The 13,330-nt window shown below is 39.3% G+C and overlaps 1 protein-coding gene across 6 annotated transcripts in view; it reads left to right on the top strand.

The window, feature by feature from the left end:
* The window catches only part of nsd1a (nuclear receptor binding SET domain protein 1a), a 322,813-nt gene that overhangs the window by 187,596 nt on the left and 121,887 nt on the right, over positions 1-13,330 (top strand). For all 6 annotated transcript variants that reach the window (XR_009645526.1, XR_009645527.1, XM_060836973.1 and 3 more), the window contains 3 exons: positions 8,433-8,556; positions 11,667-11,867; positions 12,671-12,850. Coding sequence is in view for 4 of the 6 variants with exons in the window: in XM_060836973.1 (XP_060692956.1) it covers positions 8,433-8,556; positions 11,667-11,867; positions 12,671-12,850 (505 nt within the window). In the remaining 2 variants the exon portion in view is untranslated. The remainder of the gene's footprint in view (positions 1-8,432; positions 8,557-11,666; positions 11,868-12,670; positions 12,851-13,330) is intronic.

Below are 13,330 nucleotides of genomic sequence, written 5' to 3'. Positions count from 1 at the left end.
AGGGTTTAGAGGGATATGGGCCAAGTGCTGGCAAATGGGACTAGATTAGTTTAGGAATCTGGTTGTCATGGTCGAATTGAACCGAAGGGTCTGTTTCCATGCTGTACATCTCTATGACTCTAATCAGAGATGCTACGTTTTGTATAAAATATTAAACCAAGGCCCCTGTTATCTATCTCAGGTGGCTTAACAGATCCTTCGGCACCAATTCAGAGAAGACTTTTTGTTAGTTAATGAACCACCTAACAAAATCAGAATATTGTTCCCCTTTGAAAAGAGTGATCTCTGCAGATGTGATTTGGTTACTGTAATGAAAATCTGTTGAATGGCTTGATAAACTACAGTAAAGATTGTGATGCTACTTCAGTTAATAATTAATGAAAGTTTGTTTTAGCAGCTTTGTATTAACTATGATAAAATGAAATTAATAGACAATGGTAAGGAAAAATTTCATTCATCTTTTTAAATGCTGCCATTACCACCGCATAAATCATATTGGCATTGTAAGTAGACATCCTCTATTAATGGATTGCATATTAAAACTCACAACCAGCTAATTAACAGCATCTGCTCTCTGCCATCATGTGATTCTGCAAAATGAACATAAGCCGACACTAAGAATACAATGACTGCAAGCCCAATAGGCATTCTTGCACTGCTGAAGGGCTATCAGATGCTAATTAAACATACAAATGATGAACCTTCTATATCCCTACAGCTCAACAGTTCGCTAGGCAAATATCCATTCTGTAAACTAGGTATGTACTAAATTGTAAGGAGCAACCAATTTAGTCAAGCTGCAAGTGCCAGATACTGGAGACAAACATGAAACATGTCCATCACTGGCTGTGTAAAACAGAACAAAATGAGTTCACTTTTAACCTAATTTGTACTATGCTTTACATCCGTGGTGTAGAAAATAAATGTTAGTTGTCTGAAATTCAATGAAGTAACTCCTAAAATGTGTGATTGGATGATCTCTATTGCATAAGAAAATTGAGATTGTACTTCAGCTGAGGTGATTGAAAAGATTTTCTGGTCAGGAAGTATGCTGTCATTTTTCTCACCTCTTTCTTTCTAACTGTAGAATACTGAAGGTTGTTGCCATAAAACTCCAAATCTAGCAAAGGCTGACAGATGCAGAACAACTTGGGATTTTCCTGGTCCGTGTACCTTGGTCTGTCAATACATGATGCATTTACCAATGAGTTAATTCGATAGGTAGTTTCAAACCAACTGAAGTTAAACCTAAAAACCTAGTTGAATCAAGAATTTCCATTATCAGTCTATTGCCTCCAAAGTAAGCACAGGAGGAGCTCTTTGCAAAATTGGTCAATATATAAATTTCTGTTGTTTGCTTAATCCACTTAGCAGTATTCTCCCTTTAACATAGTGATGTCCTATACCTTTAGAATTGGTCATTATCTCAGTTTGATATTTACGAGTAAAATATGTGAATTGGAACTATTTACATATTGATTGCTGCCTCATTTACTTTCAAACAACTATTTGAGAGAAAAATAGGAGCTCTGCAGCAAGTGAGTCAGTATCTACACGAGACCAACAGGATAAAGCATCATGAGAGAATGTTGTACTTTGTTATGATCCTGGACCAAACTAACAAGTTTGTTACGTTTTGGCTAGGGACAAGTAATTTTTATTTTAGATCCAAAGGATACACTAAGAGAATAAGTCCACAACATTCCATGGTTCCAAATGAAAAACAATAAACTCCACTGTACAAGGTTAGGAAAGTAATGCAACCTATATAGTACGTATATTTTAACATCCAGAATTAATATGTGGTAAACATAGATAGTAGACTGTGACAAAGACAAATCCACAGATTTCTCAGCAATTTCCCTAGACGTTCATGACATGGTGGGTAATTAAATCTCACTAAACCTCACAACATACTCCAATTCTCCACTTTTGATGATCTGGCCTTGATCATCCTCTCCAAAGCTGCACCATCGTGGACTCTCTCAACTGCTGCTTCCGTCCTGGTTGACCCTTTCTTGGCTCTGTGCTCCCTGCGCTCCAAACACTGCATTAACAAGTATAACTCCACATCTTCACTAACAGCTAGACTTACCGAGACAATCTTGCCCCTGGAACACTTTAGCTAAGTTCTGATTTTGCTCTGTTATGTAAAGCAAATGCTGCTTGTGAGCTTGTACCTATGTCATGCAAGATGAGGTGATTCTGTTGAGTTACCTTTTTAAGTTTTCACAAACTCAATGGTTCCACCTACGTCTGAATAAAGTTGTGAGCTGGATTTTTTCTTGTGCTTTTGCTAACTATAAGATAAAAATTTATTAGAAAATCCAAAACAGTTCAGTCCCTTGCTCTGTCCATATCATCTGCTTCAAATGTTTCATCAACATTTTTCTTAAAAGTTGCGATGATGTTGTATATCTATTATTCCCATTATTGTTCAATGCTCTGATTATATCTTTATACCTCTTATCTCAGTTTATTGAGTTTGCCTTTTGAACTAATTGTTCTCCAAAACACAAATTAAAGCTACTAGCACAGAACACATTTTCCAATTTCAGGCTTTGTGTGTTCTTCATGTACTCCATTCACTAGTCGGAAGTTTTATATTTGAATTTCTAATTTTCTTTTTGCTTTTTGAACTACTCTGTTCTTTTGGATTAAGGATAAAAATAAAAACTTGCCCTTACATATTTGTCTTGCACCTGTGGGTAACCTAGAATGCTTACAGCCAATGAAATGATTTTGAAGAACAGCCATTGGTGCAGTGTAGGGAGATAAGCCAATTTATGCATAGCAAGCTCCCATGTTCCCCTAAAAACACGGCTGGACTCCAATGTAGTATCTCTTGTGACTGCATAAAAAGTTGCTTGAGCTTGACCTAAAATCATTTGAGTTTAGTTGGTCTTATGGTTGATGTATTAAAGATCCAACAAAAAAACAGAATTCAAATGAAGCTACTACTTTTATTGAGTAAAAGAGCGTAGTCTCAACATTAGAGCTCAGCCATTCAGCATTGAAATCATGAAACATTTTTCTCTCAAATATTCATGAAAAAGTGGATTTCTACCTCTCAACACTATGGAAACAGAATCAAATGTAATTTTTAATTCTGAAATAACTTCAATGACTGCATACTAAGCCTTGATTGCTGTGACTGTGCTCTGCCACTCTGTTTTCAAGATTAAAAGCTCCTTTTTGAGTCATGGTTGGACATTTTTCTCGAGCTTCAACAATGTTCCCAATCTTGTGTGTAATCACCCCAATTTTTTGTATTCTTCCCTTGGGTAAAGTTATTCATCAGGCCAACTTTCTCGCCTGAAACAATCCTGTGAGTTTGTCAATCATCCTTCCCTGGAACTGTGCATCTCACTTGTGTTTTCCTCAGGTGTCATATCTGTTGGTCATAGTACTTCTGCTGGTTCCATGTCTGCTTCTGTTCACTGCTAACTCCTGTGGTCACTACGCAAGTTTGTGGAACCAAAGGACCAGCCTGTGCAGGTTCATAGTTGACTCTTCACTCTTCAGTCCTCTGAATGCCTTGAATCTTATTCACGAGTGAACTCACTGACACAGTTCTGCCTGAATGGGTTCTGCTGCTGCAATACTGTCTCCAAATATTTATACTTTCATAGATTTTCCAAGTTTATTTATTCTGTCTACAACTTAGCTTCAATCCAAAATGTTGTTGTGGTAGAGCAGAAACCCTGATAACATTTAAAAACTAGTAAGATGTGCACTTACGATGCCAAGGCATTCAAGGCTATGGGCCAAGTGCTGAAAAATGGGATGCCAAAGTTAGGTGCTTGCTTTTAACTGGAACAGACCCGGAGGGCTGAAGGGCCTTTTTTCTGCACGTCGATCTCTATGACTCTGTGACAAACACAGGACCCCAGTTTTAGCTTTGAGTTGTTTGTATTGTTTTTCTTATTCTTTCTCAAGACAAACAAGAGCAGAACTTATACAATTAATGGGGCCCTGGGTGGTGTTGTAGAACAGAGAAAAACCTTGGGGTTCAGATACATAATTCTTTGAAATTTGCATCAAAGATGGATAGGGTGGTTGAGAAGGTGTTTAGCATGTTTGCCTTCATTGCTCAGACTACTGAGTATAGGAGTTGGGTTGTCATTATTGAGGTTGTACAGGATGTTAGTGAGACCTCTTCTGGAGTACTGTGCCCAACTCTGGTTGCCCTGATATAGGAAAAGTATTATTAAACTGGAGATAGTAAGGACCGCAGATGCTGGAAGTCAGAGTCGATAAAATGTGAAGCTGGAAAGATGAAGCAGGTCAGTTAGCAGGAAAGTGGATGTTTTGGGTCAGGACCCTTCGTCAGGACTGAGAAGGGGTAAGGAACCTGAGGAATGAATAGAGGGGGTGGGGTGGGACTGGATGAAATGTAGTTGGGATGGTGACAGGTGGTGGCAGGTACGGGGTTATTGTGATTGGACTGTGGAAGGTGCTGTGTGGATAGATGAGAAGGAAGATGGACAGGTTAGGTCAGGTCAAGGAAGCGGGGAGGAGAGGAGGGCTGGACATGGGATATGGTTGTGGTGGGGAGACTTTAAAGTTGGTGAACTCTATGTCGAAGCCATTGGGCTGCAAGCTCCCGAGGCAGAATGTACAATGTTGTTCCTCCAGTTTGTGTTTGGTCTCACTTTGACAGTGGAGGAGGCCCAGGATTGACATTTCGCCAAGGGAGTGGGAGGAGGAGTTGAAATAGCTGGTAACCAGAAGGTGGTGTTGATTGGAGCGTACAGAGCACAGATGCTCCAGAAACTGGTCCCTGAGTCTGCAGTTGGTCTCTCTGATATGAAAACATTGGAGCAATAGATGCAATAGAAGAAGTGCAGGTGAATCTCTGCTGGATTTGGAATGATTGTGGCCTTGGATGGAGGTGAGAGGGAAGGTGTAGGGGCAGATTTTGCACTTGCTGCACTTGCAAGGAAAGGTGCCAGGTAAGGAGTGTGGAACTGACGAGGGAGTCGTGGAGTGAATGGTCCCTATGGAAAGCAGATAGGGATGGGGAAGGAAATATCATTTTGGTGGGGTCTGACTGCAGGTGGCAAAAATGGTGGAGGATGATGCATTGGATTTGGAGATTGGTGGGGTGATATGTGAGGATGGAGTGGGAGCTCTCTCCTTTATTGTTTTTGGGGGGGGGGGGTTGAGGTCAGAGGTGCGGGGAATGGGGGAGATGAGGTTGAGGCCATTATTAATCACGGGAGAGGGGAGATCATGGTTCTTGAAGCAGGAGGAGAAAGTGAGGTCTGCAGATGCTGGAGATCAGAGCTGAAAATGTGTTGCTGGAAAAGCGCAGCAGGTCAGGCAGCATCCAAGGAACACAAAATTGACGTTTCGGGCATAAGCCCTTCATCAGGAATCAGGTTTCCTGATGAAGGGCTTGCGCCTGAAACGTCGAATTTCCTGTTCCTCGGATGCTGCCTGACCTGCTGGGCTTTTCCAGCAACACATTTTCAGCCTTGAAGCAGGAGGACATCTTGGATGTCCTGGAGTGGAATCTGTTATCCTGGGAGCAGGTATGGCAGAGGCAGAGGATTTGGGAGAATGGGATTGCATTTTTGCAGGAGCACGGATGAGAGGAGGTCTAGTCAAGATAGCTGTGGGAGTCGGTGGGTTTGAAATAGATGTCAGTGCTGAGTAGGTTACCGGAGATATAGATAGAGAGGTCCAGGAAGGGGAGGGTGATGTCAGAAATGGTCCAAATGAATTTGAGGTCAGGGTGGAAGGTGTAGATGAAGTTGATGAACTGTTAGAGCTCCTCGTGTAGTGGAGGGAAAGTTGAGGGACAGTGCCAGTGTAGCTGTGGAAGAAGTTCTATGTACCCTACAAAGAAGCAGGTATAGCTCGGACCCATGTGGGTGCCCATAGCTATCCCTTTGGTTTGTAGGAAGTGGGAGGAATCAAAGGAAAAATTGTTGAGGGTGAGGACCAGTTTTTAAACTGGAGAGGGTTCAGAAAAGATTTGCCTGGATGTTGTCAGGAATGGAAGGTTTGAGTCATAAAAATGCCTGGATAAACCGGGATGCTTTTCACTATAACGTAGCAGTGGAGGGGTGACCTTATAGAGGTTTATAAAATTGTGAGAGTCATAGATAAGGTGAATAGCAAAGGTATTTTTTTCAAGGTAGAGAAGTTCAAATCCAGGAGGCATATTTTTAAGATGAGAGGAGAAAAATTTAAAAAGGACATATGGGGCAACCTTTTTTGCACAGAGTGGTTAGTGTGTGGATTGAACTGGGGAAGGAAGTGGTGGATGCAGGTACAGTTCCAATATTTAAAAGAAATTTGTACATGTACGTGAATGAGAAAGGTTTCGAAGGATAATGTGCATAATGCAGGCAGGTCGGACTAGTTTAGCTTGGGAATGTGGTCGGTGTGGATTAGTTGGACCGAAGGGTTTGTTTCCATGCTGTCTGACTCTTGCGTGTTGCTGGTTAGGCCAGCATTTATTTCCTATCTGTAAATGTTCTAGATAAGGTGGTGGTGAATCACAGCCAAGAATCTCTGCAATTTGTTATAGAGTCTGTACACCCAAATGCTGTTGGGAAGGAAGTTCCAGGACTTTGACCCCTGTACAGTGTTCTCATTTAATTTGCTATATCTGTGTTATCTAGGTTCCTCTGTATCCATTTATGTGTATATTTTGGAACATCATGACTGCTTCTGTCAATAATCCTAAAACCCTCTGCCCTGCTGTCCACACTCATCCAGTGTTCCCTGTAATTTCTGTTTGTTGTGCTTGGCTGACTTGTTACAATGTGTGATCTCTTTAACTTTGATGCATATACACTCATGCATGCATCGTATAGTGAAGAATTCATGTGCCAGGTTGTTCTCTGTGGGATACAATTCTAATTATTGTATAACAGTGCACGTGCACAGCTAAAAGTGAATGTGAAGATTGTAATAAGCTCATCAAGATTATTTACCAAACAATATCAATTTCTTACCCCTCCACTTTCCCTTGTTCTCCTTTTGAAACTGTTTCTCTTTCCCTCTCTTTCCCCTGCTTGTCCTCCTTTCTTCTCAGTCTTTTCCTTCCAACATCCAACTGCATCCACTCTGAATTCTTGAACATCAACATCCTCTGAGTTACCATTAATCAGAAACTTAACTAGCCCAGCTATATAAATACTGTGACTGCAAGAGAGGTCAGAGACAGGAAACTCCGCAATTTATAACTCAGCCACACCTCCCCAAAATCTATTAACCATCTACAAGGCACAAGTCAAGAGTTTAATGGAATGTACTGCACTTGCCTAAATGAGGTATTTTAGATTTAGTAACGTGTCGTGAGGGGGGGATTAATAAAAGATCTCATAGTTGAGGATCCTTTTGTGGGGGGCATTCACATGGTCCCCACAATGAGAATTTCAAACTCACTTGGAGGGAAGTACAACTTGGGTCTCAAACCAATGTCTTTGACATAAATAAGAATAATGATGGAGGTCTTCCATTATTGAGAAGATTTTTCATGATATAGGGAATTTCGAATAGGGGACATAGTGACACACGTTTGAAACTGAGATATGAAGGAATTCTTCTCACGGGGATAGTGTATAGTTAGAGGCTAGATCACTGAAAGATTCAAGCAGATTTTTGAAATAGTGAGGAGTTAAGGGCTACGAGGAGCTGGCATAAAGAAGAGTTGAGATCAGGATCAGATCAGGAGGAGAAGGTGAGGACTGCAGATGCTGGAAATCAGAGTCAAGAATGTGATCAAGATTCCTGATGAAGGGCTCTTGCATGAAACACCAATTCACCCTCTCCTCAGATGCTGCCTGACCTGTGCTTTTCCAGCACCACATTCTTGATCAGGATCAGATCAGCCATGATTTTATAGGATGGGGCCATGTGAGGGGTTAAATTACCTGTTCCTGCTCCTTTATGTTGTTATGCCCTAAACCATACCCTGCATTGTTCCATATCACCGTAGCTTTGCTGTTGCTGGGACAGAAACCTGGATCTCGTTCTCTAACAGTATTGTGGATGTACCATCTCAAACTTGCTAGATCTTCCTACTTTTGCGTCTTCAGTTAATTTTGTAACCTTACATTTTCTGCCAAGTCCAAATTATATCTAAACAAAATTTGGCCAGCATTATCGGGGATGCATTATTTCAACCCCTTTCCTATCCAACATGTTGGAATTTTAAATAACTAAGCAGCTTTGACTTGAAGCTATTTACTTAAAAATGTAATGGTGGAACATTTGTTTTGATTAAAAGGTATTTAAGCAACAGTAGAACATTCTGATTTTTTTAAACTTTGTTCCCCTTTAAAGCACCAAATAAGGATCGGAATTATTGACTTTTCAACTGGATTATATTTTGCTGGTTACAAATAGCAATAATTCATTGTCTTTTCAGAGTGGTATCTTCAACAGTTTGCTTTCTTCCCTCTATTCTAAAGCTGTGTGAGAAAACTGGGGAGTTACTGCTATGCGAAGGACAATGCTGTGGCGCCTTCCATTTAAAGTGCCTAGGTTTAACCAAAATGCCCGAAGGGAAATTCATGTGCAGAGAATGTACCACAGGTAAAATTTGTACTGATACTACAATGATATGTTGTATTATATTTTCATAGCAATTTAAAATACATTGATGTTAAACTGTAAATAGTGTGCTAAATTCTCTCTACCTCCCTTCTTAAGGCTGAAACTCATTTCTTAAGGAAAAAAGAAGGCTCAGAGTTGACCTAATAGCAGTCTTTAAAATGATAAGAGTTTGATTGGGTAGCTATAGAACTTCAACCTATAGATAGTTTGAAACTAGGAGCCTTAATGATTGTAAAGTCACTAATTAATCCAATAAAGAGTTCAGGAAAAGTTTTTTCACACAGTTTGTAGCTTGCTACCATGAAGAGTACTTGAGACAAATAGTGTGGATTTATTTAAAGAGAAGCTGGATGAGCATTTAAGAGAGAAAGGAATAGAAAGTTATGCTGACAGGTGGAAAGTGATTCGTGTCAAGTATAAAGACCAGCCTGAACCATTTGAGCCATTTCTGTGCTGTACTTTGCTTGTAATTCTGTGCATTATCTGTAAAGAGATTGGCATGTGCTGTTTATTTAGCAATTAAGCATAAAATACCCATCCTGAACAATGTTTTATTTCTGAGCTCCTCTCCCGTATTGTGTTAATACTATAGAATTCCTTTAACAATCTTCCCACCCCTCCTACAGTTCAGCAGTCCTATGGCAAATCCTAAGACAAATGAACAGAAGCAGACCATTCAACGCATGAGTCTGCTCCATCATAGCTGATCTAATAATTGTCAAATTCACTTTCCTGCTTTTTCACTGTAACCCTTAATTCCATTACAGATTAATACTCAAGGCTGAGGTAGACTGATTATGCTTAACCTCCCAGCTTCCACAATCTTTTGTGGTAGAGAATCCCCAAGTTCAACACCTTTTGAGAAGAGAAAATCTTCCTCATTTCTGTCTTAGAAGGGCAACTCCTTTTTTTGAGACTATGCCCTCTAATCCTAGATTTGCCCAGAACCTTTCCGCTGCATTTACTCTGTCAAGTCACATAATAATCTTGTGTACTTCATTAAGGTCACCTTTCATTCTGCTAAACCCCAAGTCCAACCTACACAACCTCTCCTCATAAGTCAATCCCTCCATACTCTGATCTGCTGAGTGAACCATCATAGAATTTCCTGCAATGTCAGCATACCCTATCCTTAGATAAAGGGCCTAAAACTGTTCATAGTAATCCTGCTGTTTTTGACAATTGCCTTGTGTAGTTTTATCAAGATTTCCCTATTTTTATCAAACCAAACAGAAATTGCTGGAGAAACTCAGCAAATCTGGCAGCATCTGTGGACAAAAAAAGAGTTGACCTTTATTCAGAACTACAATTTCAGGAGCTCTTATTATGTAACTTAACATGTCATCAGATGCCTTCTGGAAATCCAGAAGTGTTATATCCACTGCTTCTCCTTTACTTATCCTATTCGTTACTTCCTTAAAAATCCCAATAAATTTGTCAGGCATCATTTCCCCTCCATGAAGCCATATCACTTCAGTTGGTCATATTCTGTTTTTCTAAATGATCTGCTATTTACATCCTTTATTATAAACTCTTAACATTTTCGCAATGAGAGATGTCAAGTTAGTAGGCCTGTAGTTACCTGTGTTTCTGTCTCCCTTTTTTAAATAAAACTACTATATTGGCATTTTTCTAGTCTTCTGGGACTTTATCAGAAGCTAAAGACTCTTGAAAGATTGCTACCAGTACATCCACTATCTCTCTAGCTACTTATTTTAACATTCTAGGATGCATCCCACCTGGTGCAGGAGATGTATTGCTGGATAGGCAAATTCTCACGGTACTGGAATTATGGAATAGGAGTCTTTGTTCATGATGAACACAAAGACTCCTTAAAGCTCCAGAAGAAAGAAAAAAAGAAGTTTAAAATAGATTAGCTGTTAAGTTTGCATATGGAGCTATTTATACTGAAATTTGCTAGAAGTATAACAGTCATTGTCAACTGTAATCTACTTGATGTTGCACAAAGTTATTACACTCCAAATCTCCAAACTCTAATTATTCAAATAAATAGCATATATTGAGAGGTGAGGATTGAATAATAAACCAATAATAAATGGTTCTGATGCTATCAGAATCCACAAAGGTGAAGTCAGAGTTAGGTGGCACAAAAAGAAGGGAACGTTTTTAATATGCTGAGTCAAAAAAAAATCCTAGTGACTAGTGCAATATATGAATTTATGACATTGGAGGACTATTAAATGATATCTGTAAAAATGGGTATCATTGATAGGAACTACTTTGCAGCTAAGAAATTAGATACAGTTTGTGGTAGGAATAATAAGCTAAATACATAGGATGATAATTAATATAATATATATAATGTGGTCAAGGAGTGGGTAAAGAAGCACAAGTAGTTTTGTGTAGGGCCATAACATGATTAGATTAGATTTCCTACAGTATGGAAACAGGTCATTTGACCCAACAAGTCCACACTGACCCTCCAAAGAGTAACCCACCCAAACCCATTTCACTACATTTATCCCTGACGAATGCACCTAGCACTATGAACAATTTAGCATGGCAATTCACCTGACTTGCACATCTTTAGATTGTGGGAGGAAACCGGAGCACCCGGAGGAAACCCACGGAGAAACTCCACACAGACAGTCGCCAGAGTCGGGAATTGAACCCAGGTCCCTGGCGCTGTTCGGCAGCAGTGCTGCCCAATGGGACCTTCAAAGGTGAAACTTACGTTATTGGCTAGTTATAATGCCTGGTCACTATCATATCGACATAAATACCACAGTCACTATGATATCTATATAAATACGACAGTGTATTTTTCTGACATGTAATGTTGTCTCTTGCACAAATACAGTTTTATTGTCATGTACTAGAAAGGTCTTGACAAGGGTGGAGCCATTTAAAATTAAATTTGAAGAACACAGCTAATATGCACAAGTGTTAAACTTGTATTGACGCCTTATTTTGTGATATTAGAAAAGGAAGCACAAGAATATGGAAAAGCTTTCTCCTGATTGTGGTCAAAGTTGACTTGACAAATGAAGTTTCTGAGCATTTTAGTGAATTCTTTAAGTGTGACTGTGCTTCTCCAAATAAGTCAACAAGTTACCATATATTTTCAGGTGTTCATACTTGCTTTGTATGTAAAGAAAATGAGAAGGATGTGAAGCGATGTCTTATGCCACTATGTGGGAAGTTTTATCATATGGATTGCATTAAAAAATACCCTACCACTGTAATACAGAACAAAGGATTCCGGTGCTCACTCCACGTTTGTCTGTCTTGTTACGCTTGCAACCCTACTAATCCAAGAGCAAACAAAGGTACTGTATACAGAAAATATTCTTTACAGAAGAAAATGTTCAAAACAAGTAAAGATAGAAAACCACTTTCTCTGGGAGTTGTAATCAGTTCAATTGGAATTTGCTTTATTTCATTCCTCGCGAACTTCTAACAAGTCTGAATTTAAACTTCATAAATGCCTCTGTTAATTTTCTTTGATTAATGGTTATTCCCGAGTTCCCTAGAATTTTACACTATTGAATATTATCCAGTAATACTCCTATGAATCATCTCTGGGACTCGACAACTACATTAATGACCCTAAATAAATGCCATATTATATTTGTCATTCTATCATATTATCCATAGAGTCGTACAGCATGGAAACACTCCCTTCGATCCAACCAGTCCATACCAAACATAATCCCAAACTAAACTAGTGCCATCTGCTTGCTCCTAGCCCATATCCCTCCAAACCTTTCTTATTCGTCTCCATAAGTAAGTGTCTTTTAAGTGTTGCAACTGTGCCCACATCCACTATTACCTCAGGAAGTCCATTTCACACATGAACCACCCTCTGTGTAAAAACAAATTCACCTCATGTCTTTTTTAAATCTCTCTTCACTTAGTGTAAAAAATATGCCCCTAGCCTTGAAATTCTCCATCCTAGGCCAAAGACACCTACCATTATTAACCCTAGTGTAAATTGTTGGATTGAGTGCAAATTAATGTGAAAGTAACTTTCAATGTGTAATACAAGTGTCAAGCTTGAATAGACTAATCTGTAATGTAATTTAACATTGGTTGTTTCTGTTTATATGTATTTATGTCTTTGTGTAATTAGGTCGAATGATGCGCTGTGTGCGGTGTCCTGTGGCTTATCATGCCAGCGATAATTGTTTGGCAGCAGGATGCGTGGTCCTGGCTTCAAACAGTATCATATGTACTAACCACTTTACTCCACGGAGGGGCTGCAGGCATCATGGTCATGTCAATGTCAGCTGGTGCTTTGTATGCTCAGAAGGTAAGGTAAAAGCTGCAAGTAATGGATTTGCACTTCCTTTTTCCTCAATATCTTTTGTACTCCTATTTAATTTATTTTCCTGAAGGTCCTGCATCTTGTTTACAACAACCGTGCACAGATGGCTGTTATATTCCTTTATCTTCTATTTAAGAAGTTTTGCCTATTTTAGTGCATATGAACTGTAAAACAGAGTTGGCATCTGCATTAAAATCATAGACAGAAGTATGTCCTAATACGTTAAGTAGTCATGCACTAATATAGTAAATTTAGTTGCAGCCTCCTCCACTTAAAAAGGACAGTTATTTATGTAAACTAGAAAGGATGACCGTTATCCTTTTAAGACCATTTTAAAAAAAAGAACAGGTGTAGGCCATTCGCTCTGTCGAGTCTGTTCCTAACAATCCACATATTCCCTCATCACATAATCCTTAATTCTCCTAATGATCAAGATTCTTCTTTATTTCAGCCTTAAATCTACAC

Source organism: Hemiscyllium ocellatum, chromosome 16, assembly GCF_020745735.1.
Source record: "Hemiscyllium ocellatum isolate sHemOce1 chromosome 16, sHemOce1.pat.X.cur, whole genome shotgun sequence".
NCBI lineage: Eukaryota > Metazoa > Chordata > Chondrichthyes > Orectolobiformes > Hemiscylliidae > Hemiscyllium > Hemiscyllium ocellatum.
Note: the sequence above shows the minus strand (reverse complement) of the source record. Positions and strands in the feature narration are given on the sequence as shown.